The following is an 18,418-nucleotide window of genomic DNA, read 5'->3' as shown; positions in this document are numbered from 1 at the left end:
ACCACACATACACACCACACACCACACCACACATACACACCACACATACCACACTTACATCTTACACACACACACACACACACACACACACACACACACACACACACTGGCACAGCACCTGAGAGTTTGGAGACAGTGATTGGGTAGCAGTAGCTCAGCTGATCACCTCTCTACAGTCACAGACCTCACTCCTGCCTGAAGTCACGTACTCATTGGCATTTATGTCTCTCACTTAATTTTGAAAGGCCACAAATATGTATCAAATGTGCATGTGGGGTCAGGTACAGTGGTGTCAAGCCTATAAATGCACACACTTGTGAGGCTGAGGCAGGAGGATTACATGTTCAAGATAAGTCAGACCCTATCTCAAAAAAAACTAAATGAATAGCGTGAGGCGAAAACTGAAATTAGACTGGTTGTACTAGCTTGCAGAATTACAGTGCAGTACAGAGGACAGATGGGTGTTAGGGACAGTGAAGGCAAAGGAGAAGTCATAGCAGCCTCTTGAGCTTGCCACTTGAATCTCTACTGTCCTCCACTGTTCTCACTGTGCTGTGACAGGAAGGACCCTAGCCCCTTCTGATAGTCTTGCAGCCTCTTAAAAACTTCATTTCTTGAGATTAAGTTCCACTTTGTACTTCAGTTTGGCCTGAAACTTAGTGTAGTCCATGCTGACCTTGAACTTGCTATCTTTTTGCCACAGCCTCCTGGGCATTGGGATTATAATCATGCCTTGGTTTAGTATACTTTTCAAAATAACTGTGTGACTTCTTCCCTCTCTCTCTTACTCTGGGCTTCTCTGACCAGCCCCACTTTCCAGCCCCCTTTCTGTCTCTCTATCCTGGATTTGTTTTTTTCATACTACTTACTGATTCCTGGCATATTACCTGGCTTTCTGTGTACTGCACATCTCCTCCCTAGAGTGTAGGTCTCAGGAGGGCCTCCTTTGCCTCCTTTTTCTCTTTCTGCCGCAGTGCTCATGACAGGTGCACAGCAGACAGTGAATCACACTCGCTGAGAAAAGTGAACACACTGGAGTTCATATCATGAAGATGTGCTCACCTACCAGGAACAGTTCATACTGGACTCTGTCTCTCAGCAGTGAAAACAAATCTGGAAACACAGGGAGTTGCAAGGGTCATGGAATACACCAGATAAAAACCAAATCCCATTGAGAGGACTGATGGAATGTAAAAGAAGTTTTTCTCTCAGTTCTCAAATAAAAGTGTGATTCCCTAGAGAAATATCTTTAAGGATTATTCTGTTAGAGTAACACTGTGAAAGTTTTGTGTGTGTGTTGTTTTTTTTTTTTTTGTGTGTGTGTGTGTTACACTTAATTTTATATGTTATAGTTTGTTTTCCGTTTCTGTGATAAACACCATGACCAAAAGCAGCTTAGAGAAGAAATGGTTTATTTCATCTTCCACTTCCCGGTCACACTTTGTCACTGAAGGAAGTCGAGGCAGAAACTAAGGAGGGAGCTTGAAGCAGAAACCACAGGGGAATGCTGTTTCCTGGCTTGCGTCTCTGGTCATGCTCAGTACTTTCTTGTAACAGTCTGGATGTCTTCTCAGGGGATGGTGCCATCCACAGTGGGCTGGGCCCTCCTTTATCAGTAGCAATCAAGAAAGTGCCCCACAGCCATGTCCACAGGCCTGTCTAAGGGAGGCAGTTCTTCAACTCAGGCTTCTTCCCAGGTGTGTCAAGCTGACAATCAAGATTAGCCATCATTTTGTGTGTGTACACATGTATGCACATGTGGAAGTCAGAAGACAAATTTCAGGAGTCAGTTATTTCTACCATGCAGGTTCTGGGATCAAACTCAGGTCATCAGGCTTGGTGGCAAGTGCTTTACCTGCTGACCTTTCTCACTAGCCTAGGTGTGTGTGTGTGTGTGTGTGTGTGTATTAATTTTATGTTGTGCTTTCTGGAAGCACTGAGGCTAGAACCTAGGCCATTGCATATGTTAGGCATATGCCGTATTACTGAGCTGTTTCCCCTGCCCTGTGGAACAGCGCACTTTATGTTTTCTGAGTGTGTTGATGTACCCACAGTGGGAGAAGTTAGCATGCTTTACCACAGGGTCTTACCTTTATTCCCACGTTTTTGTCTTTGTATTAACCCAGAGCTCATGAGGAGCTAAATGTGAAACATGAACCACTTCAGCTCGTGCAGCCTCAGTTTGAGATGCCGCTGCCAGCTCTTCAGCCTGCGGTGAGTAAGTGTGTTTAGGGGCTCCTACTGCAGAGCTTCAATGCTTGTCCTCACTGTGGCCCCTTCTCTCTACTCTGCATGGCACTCTCATGGGGTTCCAATGTTCTACCTCTAAGCACTCAGACTCTACCTCTGTTAGCAATCCATAGGGGCTTCCCTGGGGCAGGGATCATAAGGAGTCAAGGCATGGGCTTTCCTGGCTACTAAACTTTTCCATCTTTGGGATGGAGGTTGGAAGGCATATATGAAACTGCCTGAGTGCCCTAGTTACTGTTCTATTGCTGTGAAGAGAGACTATGACCAAGGCAACCTATAAAAGAAAGCATTTCATTGGGAGCTTGCATACAGTGAGTCTGTCAATGACCATCATGGTAAGAAGCATGCCAGTAGGCAGGCAGGCACGGGATTGGAGCAGTAGCTGAGAGCTTACATCTGATTCACCAGCAGGAGGCAAACAGAGCACGAGACCAGGCCTGGGGTGGGTTACACCAATGACATACTTCCTCCAACAAGGCCATACCTCCTAATCCTTTCCAAAACAGTTCCACCAACTAAGGACCCAGCATTCAAATACATGAGCCTGTGGGTGCCATTCTCACTCAGACCGCCACACTGGACGATAAGGTAGAAAAATTTTGAGATGCCTTCCCAGGCAGTGGACTCTCAGTTTCTTAGTTTAGTTTAAACAGCCTGGTGGCAGCCAGGAGGAGACATGAGCAAACATGTTCATCCTAGAGGACACTTATGACAGACCAAAACCATGAAAGGGTCAGTTCTCATGAGCTGCGTCATCAATAGCCCAACCGGTGTAGGTGGAGACTCAGAAAAGCTCCATCTTGGAGTTTTCTGCCCACCTTTCAGGTAGTTCTCCCTGAGAGTAGCACCCACTTCTCCCCATAAATTACTGCTTACTTAACCTCCAGGTAGAGTTTTGAGTCTCATAACTTGTTAAGCTTCTTAATGCCTTCTCAGTTTCCTAACTCCTAAGAGTTTCTGTTCTCCCTTCTGGCTGGAATATTTCAGTTAGAAAAAGCAGCTTCAGAATAGCATCCATATGTAAGGTGTTGTGTAGTTTTTGAGTATATCATTAACTGAACTTGTGTTATCTTTCCCTGTTCCCCATATAATCTGGAACTTTTTGTTTTGTTTTTTGTTTTCTTGGTTTTTTTTCTGTTAAACATATTCTTAACATTTTAAAAAATATTTATTTGTTTATTTTATGTGTATGGGTGCTCTATTTGCATGTATACCTGTATACTAGAAGAGGGCATCAGATCACATTATAGATGGTTGTCAGCCACCATGTGGTTATTGGGAATTGAACTCAGGACTTCTGGAAGAGTAGGCAGTGCTCTTAACATCTGAGCCATCTCTCTTGGCCCCCTTTGTTGTTGTTTCCAAACTGGCTTTGTAGACCAGGCTGACTTCAACCTCAGAGATTCACCTGCTTCTGTCTCCCTACCACTGGTATTAAAGGTGTACTCACCTCCTGGAATCTTGAAGAGCTAGTAGGCTTCAGTTTACTAGTGTGAAATTGGGGATGGTGATGTGTATGTTCTAGAAAATGGCAAACCGTACAGATCAGGTTACCTGTCATGACAGCTCACCAGTGGTCCATACCTATGAATATCAAGTTTTGCCCTTTCTACACTTTTCTTCATCCTGTTTCCCAATGACTTTGTTCCTAAAGGACAGCTAGATGGGTGTAGTGATGTAACCTGTAATTCAGGACTCAAGATCCTGTCTCAAAACAAAACAAAGGCATGATTATATAAGAACAAGTTGTGGCATCAAATGCTCTACACAAACCTAAACACCAGGCTTGTGCTAAATTCATGGCACTGTTACATTGCCTTGGTCAGTTCAGTGGTGTGGTTAGACCTAGTTCTGCTTGGTTTCTCACCACTCAGCCTTACTTGACAGGGCCTTAATGGGTGAGGGCAGCTGGAGGTGATGGAATTGGGATGGTTCCTTCCAGGGGAAGGGCTCAGTCAGCCTCTCACTGCTTAATGCTTCTTGTCACCCTTAGGCTCTGAGAGACTTTTTGCTCAAAGACTGCATTTCCTCTAGGTCTTCCCTCCTAGTTTCCGGGAGTTGCCACCGCCTCCCCTGGAGCTGTTTGATTTAGATGAAACATTCTCCTCTGAGAAGGCTCGTCTTGCTCAGATCACTAACAAGTGTAAGTATTGGCCAGTTACATTCTTTCTTTGTTTGCTTTCTTTTTCTTTCTTTTCTTTTTTTTTTTTTTTTTTTGTAAATTTAATTTTTTTTTCTTTCTTAAGATTTATTTATTTATTATGTATACAGTGTTCTGCCTACAAGCCAGAAGAGGGCACCAGATCTCACTATAGATGGTTATGAGCCACCATGTGGTTGCTGGGAATTGAACTCAGGACCTCTGGAGGAGTAACTAATTCCCTTAACCTCTAAGCCATCTCTTCAGCCCTACATTTTTTTCCTTATGAATTGTTTTTACCATGAACCTCTGTGACTTGCTGTAAGAGAATGCTTGAAGACTGTTCATGGAGAATTGAATCTGAGCAGATGGACAAAGCTGAACATGTCTTCACTGCCTGTGAGAGGTCTTCTGAGCTTAGTTAATCTAGTGAATTAGAACATAGTGCTAAGCAGAAAACTTAAGTCTCTCTTTTGATCCCCATAGCCTTTTAGTTCTGACTGAACAAGTTATCATAAGGTGAATATTAGCCCTGGCTTCTACCTTGCAGACCTGGGTTGTTGGTCACAGGAGCATTTAGATTAGAAAGACTCACAGGCTGGCAAGATGGCACAACAGATAAAGTGCTTGTAGAGGAAAGCCTGATTTCCTGAGTTTAAAGCCTGGAACCCACTTAAAGATGAAAGGAGATAGCCTGGGACAGAGTTGTCCTCTGACCTCCACACGTGCACCAGGTATAAACTGTTGTCCCAGCATACACATAGAAATAATAATTATAAAACGATTAAGTATTCAGGGGCGGGAGAGATGGCTCAGAGGTTAAGAGCACTGGCTATTTTACCAAAGGTTCTGAGTTCAATTCTTAGCAACCACATGATAGCTCATAACCATCTATATTGAGATCTGGTGCCCTCTTCTGGTTTGCAGGCACATTTATATACTGTATAAATAATAAATAAATAAATCTTAAAAAATAAACAATTACCTATTCTTAAAAACAAAACAAGAATAGGAAAAGGAGTCAGAACCAAAAGACTCCTATAGACTTTAAATTGGAATGTCATTCTTCCTGTTGACCCTCCTAATGTGCTCTGCTTCTAACACAGCAAATAGGCCTGCAGCCAAACTGCAAGAGACATAAAATTAACCACCCACTATGAAGCATTGACCCTAGGAATGCAATTTAAGAAGACATGTGAGCATATACAGATGACATTATCTACTTTTAAAATGCAACAAGCTGTATGTTGCAATGCATGTCTTTAATCCTCAGGAGGCAGAGGCAGGCGGATCTCTGTGAGTTTGAGGCCCATCTGGTCCACATAGTGAGTTCCAGCACAGCAGAGTAAGTGAGAGACCGCATCTCGAAAAAGCCTTCACGTCAACCAGCAAAGGAATGGTGCTCACTTGCCTAACATCTAATCTGTGGTATGGAGCTTGGTGTAACAGCTCACATACCAGCACTCAGGAGGCTGAGACAGGAGAACCACTGAGGTCAAGGCCAGCCTAGGCTGCAGTGTATGACCCTGTCTCAAGAAGAGCAGTAAGAACTTATCTATACATCTTAGATATAGGACTGCTAGGAATGGCCTCACAGAAGACCATTGTCATTACAGGTGAATTTTTCTTATTGTTTTTCTGATTTTCAGGGGATGAGGTTTAAGATGGCTTCATATAGCCAGGCTGACCTGGAACTCAGTATGTGGATGATTCTGACTTTGAACTCCTGACTCCCCTGTGTTTACCTCCCATCAGTCCCTGCTTCTTTTTGGTTGTTTTTGAAACAGGGTTATACACTGTAGTGTAAGCTGGCTCTGAAACTCAGCTAGGTCACTTCAGCTGTCTCAAATTCATGGCACTCCTGTGTTAGCCTCTGGAGTGTTGTAAGGACAGTGCAAGCCACCTGGTGTCCTGCCCTGCTTTTCTATGGTAATCTACAGTAAAGGGTGGGATTCTGTTTCTGGTCCACTAAGGACTGAACCCACAACTTACTTTTCTAAACACTCTTAAATTATAAATGCCACTTCCTATCCCCTAGTACTGGAGATTGGACCCCAGTACTACAGTCCAGTCCCCTACCACAGAACCATATCCCTAATCTCTTCTTTTTCTTCTTCTCCTTCTTCCTCTTCCTCTTCTTCCTCCTCTTCTTCCTCTTCCTCTCCCTCCACCTCTTCCTCCTCTTCCTCTTCTTCCTCTTCCTCCTCCTCTTCCTCTTCTTCCTCTTCCTCTTCTTCTTCTGTTTTTCAAGACAAGGTTTCTATTTCTAGGCCAGGCTGTCTTGGAACTCACTCTGTAAACTAGACTATTTTCAATCTCAGAAAAAAAACAAAGCACCTTACCTCTGCTTCCCAAGAGCACGGTTTAAAGGCATGTACCACAATTGCCTGGCTTACTTTTCTTTTATGTTAGAGTCTCCCTGTGTCACCAAGGCTGGTCTCAAACTTCTCAGCCTCCCTAATGCTGGGATTCTGGGTGTGTACCACCATGAATGCTGCTTTAAACTTTGTATATGCCCTTTTCATAGCAGCCTTTATATGTAGAGCCTGCTATCTTCAGTTCCTTCTGTTTTGTGGTATACCAGTGCTTGATCTGGGGAATAAGAAAGCTAGAACAGACCAGCTTTACTGTGGTTAGGTTTGTCATTTTAGACTGGGCATGGTGGCTCATTCCTATAATCCCAGCACTCAGGAAGCTATGGCATGAAGACTGTTACAAGTTTGAGGCCATCCTGAGCTGTAACATGAGACTCTAACTAAAGACTGACAGAATATTCTTTATTAATAAAAGCAGCACACCCAGGGTCTCCTGAGTTGTCAGAATGTAAGTTCTGTGATCACATCGTTCTAGGAAAAACTGAATAATGAGAGGAAGGGAGCACTTAAAACATGATGCCTGTGCTCTGGAAAGAGTGGAAGTGAAGGGTTAATCAAACTGTTCTGTGTTTAGGTACTGACGAAGACCTGGAATTCTATGTCAGAAAGTGTGGTGACATTCTTGGGGTTACCAGTAAACTTCCAAAGGATCAACAGGATGCCAAACATATCCTTGAGCACATCTTCTTCCAGGTGGTGGAGTTCAAGAAACTGAACCAGGAGGCCCACTGAGGTGGCAGCCCTTCGGGTGATGTCACCCATGTAGACTGTTCACAACATTCATTAGTTCTGCGAGTGCCTTCTAAGTGTCTACCAGATGAACAGCAGATAATGATCCCTTCGAGAATGGAGCTTCTGTTCTAGCTGGAGGGTCCTGACAAATAGTAGCAGAGTGTATACGCAAGCACTTAGAGGGCTAGAGGACAGTAAGTGCTGTGGTGTAGAAAAAGCAGAGCCAAACCAGAGGGACCCAGTGTGCCAGCATTCAGTACAGTGAGCAGAGCTGCCTCAGTACACATTGATGCCAGAGTCTGGTGTGCTATTTGTGCCAGAACCTTCAACTGTACTTGTGCGAGACGTGGCTGCTGTGGGCAATGGACAGAGTCCCTGTCCTGCAGTTGTGAAAACTTCATCCGTGGGTTAGAATCAGCCATCAAGCCAGCTAATCCTTACTTGCCCCAACTAATTGTGATTCTGAATGTCAAATTAATGTTCAAAATACCAAAGAGTTACTATTTCAGGCTCTGAACTGAAGTAAAATAAAATAAAATACAATTCCATGTTTACTCTCTGTGGTGGTTTGAATAGGAATGACCCCATAGACTCATGTGTTTGAGCACTTGGCCTATACGGAGTGGCACTATTAGTAGGTGTGGCCTTGTTGGAGGAAGTGTGTCACTGTGGGGTCTTTGAGGTTGCCTATACTCAAACTATGCCCAGTGTGGCACACATTCTCCTGCCAGGGGATCAAAATGTAGAACTCTTGGCTCCTCCAGCACCATGCCTGCCTGCCTCTGCCATGCTTCCCGCTGTGACAGTAATGAACTAAACCTCTAAGGCTGTAAGTGAGGCCCATTAAATGTTTTCCTTTCTAAGAGTTGCCGTGGTCAGGTTGTCTCTTCACAACAGTTGAACTCTAAGGCACTGTCTCATCCTGGAACATGATAAAGATATAAGTAAAATGACATTGAGAACTTCTGAGGATCTAAACCATCTTCGGCTGCTGATTCTCTCTGTGGTTTTGAATTCTTCCTCCTCACCAAAGTGTCTGTACTTCTCTCTAAAGCTGTGGAAGGTTTATATCTGTAGTGCCCAGGTGGAGGAGATGATTCATTTGCTTAAATTAAATACATAACTGAACTTTACAACTTATTAAACTGTCTGTCATTCATATTTTTTTCTTCTCATTCCTGCTCAAGATTTGTGTCTCTTATTGAGAATGCTTGATTTGCCTAATGCTTGAGCTCATCAAAATACTATACAGACTTCTGGGATGGTTCAAAGTCAGATTGAAAGCCTAGTCAGATTACGCTAGCGCTGACCCTGTGGACTAATTTGAAAGAATACAAAATGGGGTACACACTTTTAATCGCAGCACTTGGGAGGCAGAAACAGACCTCTTTGAATTTGAGGCCAGCCTGGCCTACATACTGAGTTCAGGACAGCCAGAGCTACAAGGCAAGTCTCTGTCTCAAAAAAGAAAAAAGATGAAAGGAATAACTAGCAAATGGCTAAAAATCATTAACAAAAGCTAAGCTGTATGGTTGCAAGGTCTGAACTGTGCATATGATCATTGAAGCCATTAAGATAGCTTGTCAAAAATGAATATTTTTAGCCATGGTTCATGCCTATAATTGCAGCACTCATGCCTATAATTGTAGTACTCACAAGGCAGGTATTGTGTAAATTCAAGGCCGGCCTGATTCATATAGTGAGTTCTAGCTCAGCCAGGGCTGCATGAGAGACTGTCTCAAAAAGAACTGGAGGGTCGGAGAAGGAAAAGACGTTTAGAAATTTTAAACTGAGAAAGATTGGGCATGGCTCAGTGGTAGAACACTGGCCTATAATGTTCAAGACATATTTGGTGTGTGGGGGGGGGTGAGACACGGTGTCTCGTTTCTCTGTGCAGCCTTGGCTGTCCTGGACTCACTTTCTAGACCAGGCTGGCCTAGAACTCACAGAGATCTGCCTACCTCTGCCTCCCCAAGTGCTGAGATTAAAGGAGTGTGGCACCATGCCTGACCAAAGACCTTATTTTCGACCCACAGCACCTCCCAAAAGAAGTTTAAAAAATAGATCAGTGGTGTGTGAACCTGACTGAATTCTGGCTTGGAGAAACATCTATAAATCACTTTGAAAGGCGACCATGATAGCATACTCTTGTAGGCCCAACATTTCAGAGACTAGGGCAGGAGAACTGCCAGCGTGAGCTATGAAAACCTTGTTTCAGAAAGAAAAAAAGTGGGACTGGAGAGATGGCTCAATGGTTAAGAGCCCTGGCTACCTTTATTAGGACTCCTGTTCCTGGCATTCACATGGTGGCTTACAGCCATCCAGAACTCCAGTTCCAGGTAATCCGTCCCCTTCTCTGGCCTTCATGGATACCAGGCATGCCCACGACACATATTTACCTGTACGAAAAACACAAAAAATACCAAGAAAAAAATTGCACACAGGGGACAATACAGGTCTTCATAAGATGCGACAGGAGTGATAATGACATTATATAATGAAGTATTTAGGGGTCAAGCACTCTTACACTGTGTGCTGGCTCATGTCTGCAATCAAGCACTTAAGAGGCTGAGGCAAAAGGATTGCTGAGAGTTGAGACCAGCCTGACATACTAAGTGAATTCCAGGCCAGCCTGGGATATATAGGAGCCTCTGTCTCAAAAGAATCCACAAGCCACCTCTAAATATCAGATAGCAATCACAGCTGGAGTAATCACAGCTGCTTGGGAGGCTGAAGAGGAGGATCTAGGCCGGACTGGGTACACAGAGAAACCCTACCCCCACAAGAAGAAAAACCACACACCACCACCTAAGCATCAGAGGACTGTTTTAAAAGCCTGTTCTTAGGGTGGTTCACATGCCTTACAGAAATTTAGGGAGTGTTGTTGTTTGGCTGCTTGTTTGTTGTTGTTTCTTTTGTTTTGTTGAGACAGTGTTTCTCTGTGTAGCCCTGGCTGCCCTGAACTCAGACTGGTCTTGAATTCAGAGATTTACCTGTCTCTGCCTCCCCAGTGGTGGCATTAAAGGTCACTGACTGGCTGTTCTTTTGGTTTGGTTTGGTTTGGTTAGTTGGTTTGGTTTGGTTTTGGCTACAGAGTTTCTCTCTGTAGCCTAAACTGCTTTCTAACTCCTGGTGATCAGCCTCCTAAGTGTGAGGATTACAGGTATCAGCACCCTAACTAGCTTTGATGTTTAGGGTTTTTTTTTGTTTTGTTTTGTTTTTCTTTATTTTTTAATTATGATTTAATTTTTATGCTGTGCTTGGTGGCACATGTCTTTAATCTCAGCATTCAGGAGGCAGAGGTAGGCAGATTTCTTGAGTTCCAGGCCAGCCTGGTCTACAGCGTGAGTTCCAGGGCAACTAGGGCTACACAGAGGGAAAAAATTATCTTGGAAAAACTTTTTATTTAATTTAATTTATTTTATTTTATTTTTTATGTGTATGCGTGTTTTACTTCCATGTATGTTTGTGCACCACATCTGTGCCTGGTGCCAGTGGATTCAGAAGAGGGCACCAGCTGGCCTCAGTGGTCCATGCCTGTAATTCCAGCCCTCGAAAAGGCAGAGGCAGGCAGATCTCTGTGAGTTCAAGGCCAGCCTGGTCTACAAAGGGTGTCCAGGACAGCCAAGGCTACACAGAGAAACCCTGTCTCAAAAAGAAAAAAAAATCGGGGGTGGGAGAGCACCAGGTCTCCTGAAACTGGAATTAACCATAGTTTTGTATTCCAGTTTAGTTTTTAATTAAAAAAAAAAAATAACATTGTAAGTCTTGAGCACTGAAGTAAAGTTTGTAAGGGGAAAGAACTCCATCTTCAGCCATCCAGCTGCCCTCTTTGCAACTACCGTTAGCATAAGAAACGCAAATGGGAACAAATCTACTTCCTGTTAAAACTTGCTATGCTGGGAACTAGTTGGTCCAGAGGCCTGGGATTTCCACTGCAGAGAGGGATACAGCTAGGGGCTGGGCTCTTCGGACCCACATCATCAAGCTGGCTAGATCTAGGTGTCCTCTAGTGAAGCCAGGCAGCACAGTGTCTTGCTGCCTGTCAACTCTGGGAAAGAGCCAAAGTGCTAACATGCCCGTCTTCAGGGTCTTCAGGATCCACACTTCTAGAGATTCTGGTGAGACGAACTAGTCATACAAAGGGACAAAACTTCCTGTGTCCCACTGTGAGCGTTTCTCCTCTTCCTCGACCATTGTCACTGTACATGAGATTGCAGTTCCTGGAGTTTTATACAAATGACATTGGTCATGGTGTTCTCTTTGGCTTCTTCCAGCATAATTTTTTCAAAATCAATTCTTATTTGTAATTTGTTTACCCAGTAAATTGTTGAGTTTGGGTTCATTTTAGGGCTATTATAAGTATATATATGAAAGTGTTTGTGTGGACATATACACTATTTTTTGTTTTGTTTTGCCTTTAAGGTTTGATCATACAATAGATATATAGATGTCAAACTTCTCTTCTGTTTTAAGGGAGTTTTGTTTTGGGTGGGTTTGTTTGTTAGATTTGTGGTGTTTTTTAATTTAAATTAACTTTTTAAAATTTATTCACTTTACATCCCCATCTTAGCCCCCTTCCTCCTCCTGATCCCACCCTCCCTCCCTCTTCACTCTGATCTCCCTATCCTAGTCCTCAGAAAAAGTGAGTTCTTCTCTTCTACCAACTGACCCCAGCCTATCAAGTCTCTTCAGGGCTGGCTGCATCGTCTTACTCTGTGGCCTTGCAAGGCCACCTGACCAGGGGGAAGTGATCGAGGAGCAGAGTTGGAGATAGCCCCTGTACCCCTTACTAGAGTACCCACATGGAGACTGAGCTGCCTATCTGCTGCAGCTGAGCAGGGGCCCCAGGACCTCTCCATGTGTGGTCCTCAGTTGGTGCATCAGTCTCCGAGGGGCCCCCCTCAGCCCCTCCTAGATTTGTTGACTCTGTTTGTCTTCATGTGGAGCTCCTGTCCCTTCCAGGTTCTTCTGTTCCCCCACTCTGCCCAGAGTTCAGCTGTGAGTCTCAGCACTGCTCTGATCTCCTGGTAGGTGGAGTCTTTCAGAGGATATCTGTGGTAGGCTCCTGTCTTGTTCCCCATCTTCAGCCACTTCTGGTGTCTCTTCTGTTTGTCCTTCTGAATGAGACTTCGGCATCCTCCCTAGGGTCCTCCTTGTTACTTAGCTTCTTTAGCTCTGTGGATTTCAGTATGGTTATCCTGTATTATATGGCTAATGTCCACTTATGAGTGAGTATATACCATGTTTGTCTTTCTGGGTCTGGGTTGTCCTCAGTCAGGATGATCTTTTCCATCCACTTGCCTACAAATTTCATGATGTCCTTGTTTTTAATAACTGAATACTATTCCATTGTGTAGATGTACCAGTTTCTTTATCCATTCTTCGATTGAGGTACATCTGGGTTGTTTCCAGTTTTCGGCTATTATGAATAAAGCCACTATGAACATAGCTGAGCAAGTGTCCTTGTATGGTGGAGCATTGGCTTTTTGAGACAGGGTTTTTCTGTGTATTCTTGGCTGTCCTGGACTTCCTTTATAGACCAGGCTGGCCTCAAACTCACAGAGATCCACCTACCTCTGCCTTCCAGAGTGTAGAGTGCTGGGATCACAGGCATGCACCACCCAGCTGGGGTTTTTGTTTTGACCTCAGGTCAAGACATAAACCTCCCCTGCCCCGAGACAGAGTCTCTCTGTGTAACCTTGACTGCGCTGGAACTCACTCTGTAGACCAGCCTGGCCTTGAACTCACAGAGGACCTCCTGCCTCTGCCTTCCAAGCCTTGGGCTCAAAGGCGTGGACCAGCATTGCCTTGTCCCCTACACCCAGCTCTTGCTTTGCAGTCCAGCCACTGGATCTGTAGCAATCTTGCCTAAGTGCTGAGTTTACAGTCATGTGCTTTCTTTCATGCTCTCTTCCTTTCTTTGAGACAGGGTCTTACATTGCCTAGGCTGGTCTTGAACTCCTGGGCTCAGTTAATCCTCCCACACCGGCTTCCTCCTAGCTGGTACTATAGGCCTGTACATACCTATTTGGTAGTTTTGTTTTGCTTTGTTCTGTTTTGTTTTTTGTTTGTTTGGTTTTGGTTTTTCAAACCTTGCCTATGTATTTGTTTTTAAGAAACAACTACAGGATAAAGCACAATTAAAAGTTTAGGGCTGAGCTGCCCAGTGACGATACATACCTTTAATCCCAGCACTTGGGAGGCAGAAAGAGGGTGATCTCTGTGAATTTGAGGCCAGCCTGGTCTATAAAACGAGTTCCAGGATAGCCAGGGCTGCACAGAGAAAACACTGTCTCGAAAAACCAAAAATTAAAAACAAACAAACAAAAGTTTAAGGTTGGCTATAGAGCAGTGGTCCTCAACTTTCCTAATGCTGCAGCTCTTTAATAGTTTCTCATGTTATGGTGTCCCCCAACCATAAAATTATTTTTGTTGCTACTTTACAACTATAATTTTGCTACTGTTGTGAATCATGATGTGAATATCTGATGTGCAGGATATCTGCTATGCAACCACCCCATGTCCTCCCCCACGCTCCGTAAAAGAGCCAAGTGACCCACAAGGTGTTGCAGCTCACAGTCTTTCTTTTTTCTTTTCTTCATTCCTTCCTGTTTTTTTTTTTTTACAGAATCTCACTATTTAACTCTAGGTGGCTTCAAACTTATAATCAGTCCCCTTGCTACCTTCCCCTTCCCACCCCCCCAGGGCTAGGTTTACGCAGTTACATCAGTATTTCATGAACTTTTTCTGGGGAGACTAGAATGTCCACTCACCCCAGGTAGGGCACCAAAAACAGACCAAAGTAGCGATTCCCTCCAGGTCCATTTTGGTGAACCAGAGAGTTCATTGGGCTTACTTGCAGAATTCCTGGTACCACATCTCACACCACCGTGGAGAAGTCTTTCCCCCTTGGCTGTGAAGATGGCGCTCCCTTGAGTTAATGCTACGAGGACACCCTCTCTCTTCTAGCACCGGGGTCCACACGAAGCCTGGGCAGAATTACGTACAGAGCTGGGAGGGAGGTGCAGGAAGGAGGGCTGGACTCTCAGGTGAGGGCCCAATGACAGGCTTGGAGAACAGCCTCTGAGGACAACCACCCTGCCTCTTTTTAGGATTTCACGATGTAGAGCATCCTGTTCTGGAATGCTTGCCCCTGCCTTTCGAATTCTTCATTAAAAGGTGTGGGTTACTATGCCCAGCCTTTTTCTTGTTCTTTCTCTCCTCTTCCTTCTCTTTTTGTTTTGATGTTGATGATGATGCTAGAGAGCATACCTAGGGCCTCATGCATGCTACACAAAGGGTGAACCCCTGGGTTCATTAGATCTTTTTACTTTTTGAAAGATCTTGATAAGTTGCCTAGGCTGGCCTTGAACTTGTTTATCCTCCTGCTTCAACTTCCCAAGTAGCTAGGAATATGGTCTGTGTTACAAGATCTGGGCCGGGCCATGCCCAGATTTTAAGCATCTTTTATACTTTTGCTACTAAATACATTTTAAGTGAGAGCCAATAATATTTGTAGATGATCAAGAATTGTGACTTGAAAGGAGTCAAGAATGGCTTTGAAGTCTTGCCAGTCTCTATGAATCCTCCTCACGTGCCTCTCCTTTGGTCTTTTCCTCTCTCCCTCCCACCTCCCTTCCCTTTCTTTTTCTTTCCATTGGGATCTCCCTATCTAGTCCATGCTAGCCCTGAACTCTCCATTCTTCTGCCTTAGCCTTCCAGAGTGCTAGAATTTCAGGCACGACCACTACTTTAAGGAGAATTCTATTTATGTATTTATGTATTTATTTATGTATTTATGTATGTATGTATGTATGTATGTATTTATTTATTTATTTATTTATTTATATTTAGAGACAGGGTTTCTCTGTTTTGAAACTCACTCTGTAGACTAGGCTGGCGTCAAACTCACAGAAATCTGCTGCTGCCTTCCAAGTGCAGAGATTAAAGGCATGTGTTACCACCTGCCTCGCTTCTTTTTTCTTCGGGTTTTTGGGGACAGGATCTCCTTGTATCTCAGTATGGCTTGGAACTCACCATGTAGGCTGACCTGGAATTCACTGTGTACTGCAGGCTGGTGTTGAACTTGGGACTCTCCTGCTTTGGTCTTCCAAGCACAGGAATTACAGACACGTGACACCATGCCTTGCATAGATTTTTAAATCTTTTTCCTCCTGCCTGCCACTGGTGTTCTTTGTCATTCCCTACATTATCTACCTTGCAAATTCCTAAATAACCCAGCTCTAAAGAACCTAAAGTGATCCCATTGGGTGGGTGGGTGCTCACAGCTCCATCCTACCAGCCCAGTACTTATCTGGTCTGTGCAATTTACTGAATGGGTTTTTTCTTATCTTTAAAATGTGGGCTGAGCATATAGTTCATTTTTTGGTGGAGCGGTTGCCTGGCATGCCGAAGGCCCAGAGTTTGAAGCGCAGCCCTACAAAGCAAAGCGAAACTAAAACAAAAGTTGCTCAGTAGATGGAAGCCATGACTCTGGACAGAAAGGCAGGTGATCCTCTTAATTTTTTGTCGTCAGTCAGTACTTTGGTGTTCTACCCGTTGCTTGCGTTTAACAAGGTTTGGTCTTCTTCTTTCTGACACAGGAACAGCCTTGAGTTTGGAGTGCAGGGTGGGACAGATAACTGAAAGGCTAAGTGGCTGAACCTTTTCATCCTGAGAAGACAAAGGAGCACCCCCAGCACAGTTTAGCATGTATGTTATCTGCTTTGACCACTCCCAGGTGTAATGGCACCTGGATGCTGGGAGCCCTCTCCCCAGGGGCTATGTGTTGGTATACTGTTAAGTAGAGGACACTCTTGTGGAGGTCACCAGATTCCTTGAGAAGCTAGAGTGATCTTGCTCCCAGACTCACACCACATACCTCTGGGCTCTTCTAGCTCTGGTGCAGTTCCAAATACCAGGTGGACTCTGCATCTTCTTTCTGCCTTTTGCCTTGGGCAGATGTCTTATGCACATTTATAGGTCCTGTCTTTGCCCAGGAGGAGACTGGTCATCTAAACGAGAAGCCTGCAAAGCAGCTTCTTAGACCTCATAGGACAAGTGTGAAGACGGCTAGAGTCAGAATACTAATCTTAGTACTAACAGAAGAGCTACAGGTGTTGAGGGAAGGGCATGTGGGAAGCCCTAATCTCAGCAATAAAAACAACCTAATAAAATACTATGTGCCTTATACATAGATTCATATGTTTGATGCTATAACCACTTACAGGGTAGGTATCTTTGTACTGCACAGGGTACAAGGCTCATAGCACAACATGCCAAAATGAAGTCTAGGAGAAAATAAAAATAATCCCTCATTTATTTGGCATGCTTTGACATGGTTATTCTCAAGAAACTGTAGACCAGGGAATAATTTTGCAAGGCGCTCTTTTTTTTTTTTTGGAGACAGGTTTTTTTTTGTCTTTTGTTTTAAATTTACTTAATTTTTTTGTACATTGGTGTTTTGTTGCATGTACCTCTCTATGAGGATCCAGTTGTGAGCTGCCATGTAGGTACTGGGAGTTGAACCAAGGCCCTTGGAAGAGCAGACAGTGCTCTTAACCACTGGACCATCTCTCCAGCCCTTGAGACAGGTTTTCTTTTGAGACAGGGTTTCTCAAGACAGCATTTCTCCATGTAGCCTGGCTGTCCTGGAACTCAGAGATCCTTCTGCCTCTGCCTTCCAAGTGCTGGGATTAAAGGCATATGCCACCACCACTCAGCTAAGGCAGTCCTTTTGTAAAAATAATTTTACAGATCTGGGCCTCAGTGGCATACACCTGTAATCACAGCACTGTGTGAGTGAGAGGCAGGTGGATTTCTGTGAGTTTCAGGCCAGCTTGGTCTACAAAAATGAGTCCAGGACAGCCAAGGCTACACAGACAAATGCTGTCTCGAAAACAAAAACAACAAAAATTTACATTTGTAAAGAAAGTCTACATCCGCCAGCATTCTGTGCTAGGGAACCCGGCTGCTACCATTAACTTTTTTTTTTTTTTTTAACTGGGAGACTTTTATCTGCATCACAAGGACACCTCTATTCGCCACACAATTCCTTTCCTTATCCCCAAGTAACTTGTGTCACAACCATTCTGCCAGAAGCCCTAGGAATCCATTCCTTTTTGTAGTTCAGGAAGCCTCCAGAGCTCGAGAGCGTCCTATGACAAAATTATTTTGTGGGACTCCAAAGGATATGTAAGGAACTAAATAAGAGGGGTTTTTTTGTTGTTGTTGTTTGTTTTGTTTTTGTTTTTTGAGAGTGTTCTCTGTGTAGCCTTGGGTATCCTGGACTAGCTCTGCAGACCAGGCTGGCCTCGAACTCAGTGCTGGGATTAAGGGCACACCACCACACCAGGCAGGGAGTTTTCTCTCTCTCTCTCTCTCTCTCTCTCTCTCTCTCTCTCTTTTTTGTTAATCTATTTCCTATCTATATAATTTGCAAACAAGCCAAAGACACTACTAGGGGAAAGCTACTTTTCTCTTCCCTTACTGTAGTGAATAGGGGTAAAGGCTCCTAATAAAGTGTAGGAGAAAAAAATCTAGAATTAGACTCTGGCGAAGTCTGTGCCTCAGTTTCTCCATATGCTACCAAATAATACTTGTATATAAGTCATTGGATTGTTAGGAAGATCAAATTAATTACATTTTCTATGTGGAATGGTGACCAATACATAGGAAAAAAAAAAAAAACAAAACAAAACCCTGAGGTTATTATGACTCGTTTTTGTAGATGAGGAAACAGGCACAGAGAATTTTTGATAATTTGTCCGAGATAATGCAACTAGAGAGAGGTAGGCTGGGAATCAACCCCCAGGAGATCTGGCTATGAAGCACACTACTGATGAAGAGCAAATGTCCACATGAATCCCTCTGAAGGGAGAGTGGTGGGGAAGCCTTGAGTTAAGCCAGATGGAAACTT

At 43.9% G+C, this 18,418-nt stretch overlaps 1 protein-coding gene across 1 annotated transcript in view; it reads left to right on the top strand.

Moving 5' to 3' along the window:
- The window catches only part of Ift52 (intraflagellar transport 52), a 26,677-nt gene extending 18,626 nt beyond the window's left edge, over positions 1-8,051 (top strand). The window contains exons 11-13 of the mRNA XM_055602435.1: positions 2,127-2,214; positions 4,285-4,393; positions 7,340-8,051. Of these exons, the coding sequence (XP_055458410.1) occupies positions 2,127-2,214; positions 4,285-4,393; positions 7,340-7,497 (355 nt within the window). The 3' untranslated portion in view covers positions 7,498-8,051. The remainder of the gene's footprint in view (positions 1-2,126; positions 2,215-4,284; positions 4,394-7,339) is intronic.
- Positions 8,052-18,418: the final 10,367 nt, after the last annotated feature.

The sequence above is a fragment of the Psammomys obesus genome, unplaced genomic scaffold, assembly GCF_907164565.1.
Source record: "Psammomys obesus unplaced genomic scaffold, mPsaObe1.curated_primary_1811, whole genome shotgun sequence".
NCBI classification, from domain to species: Eukaryota; Metazoa; Chordata; class Mammalia; order Rodentia; family Muridae; genus Psammomys; species Psammomys obesus.
This window is presented reverse-complemented; position numbering and strand designations above follow the sequence as displayed.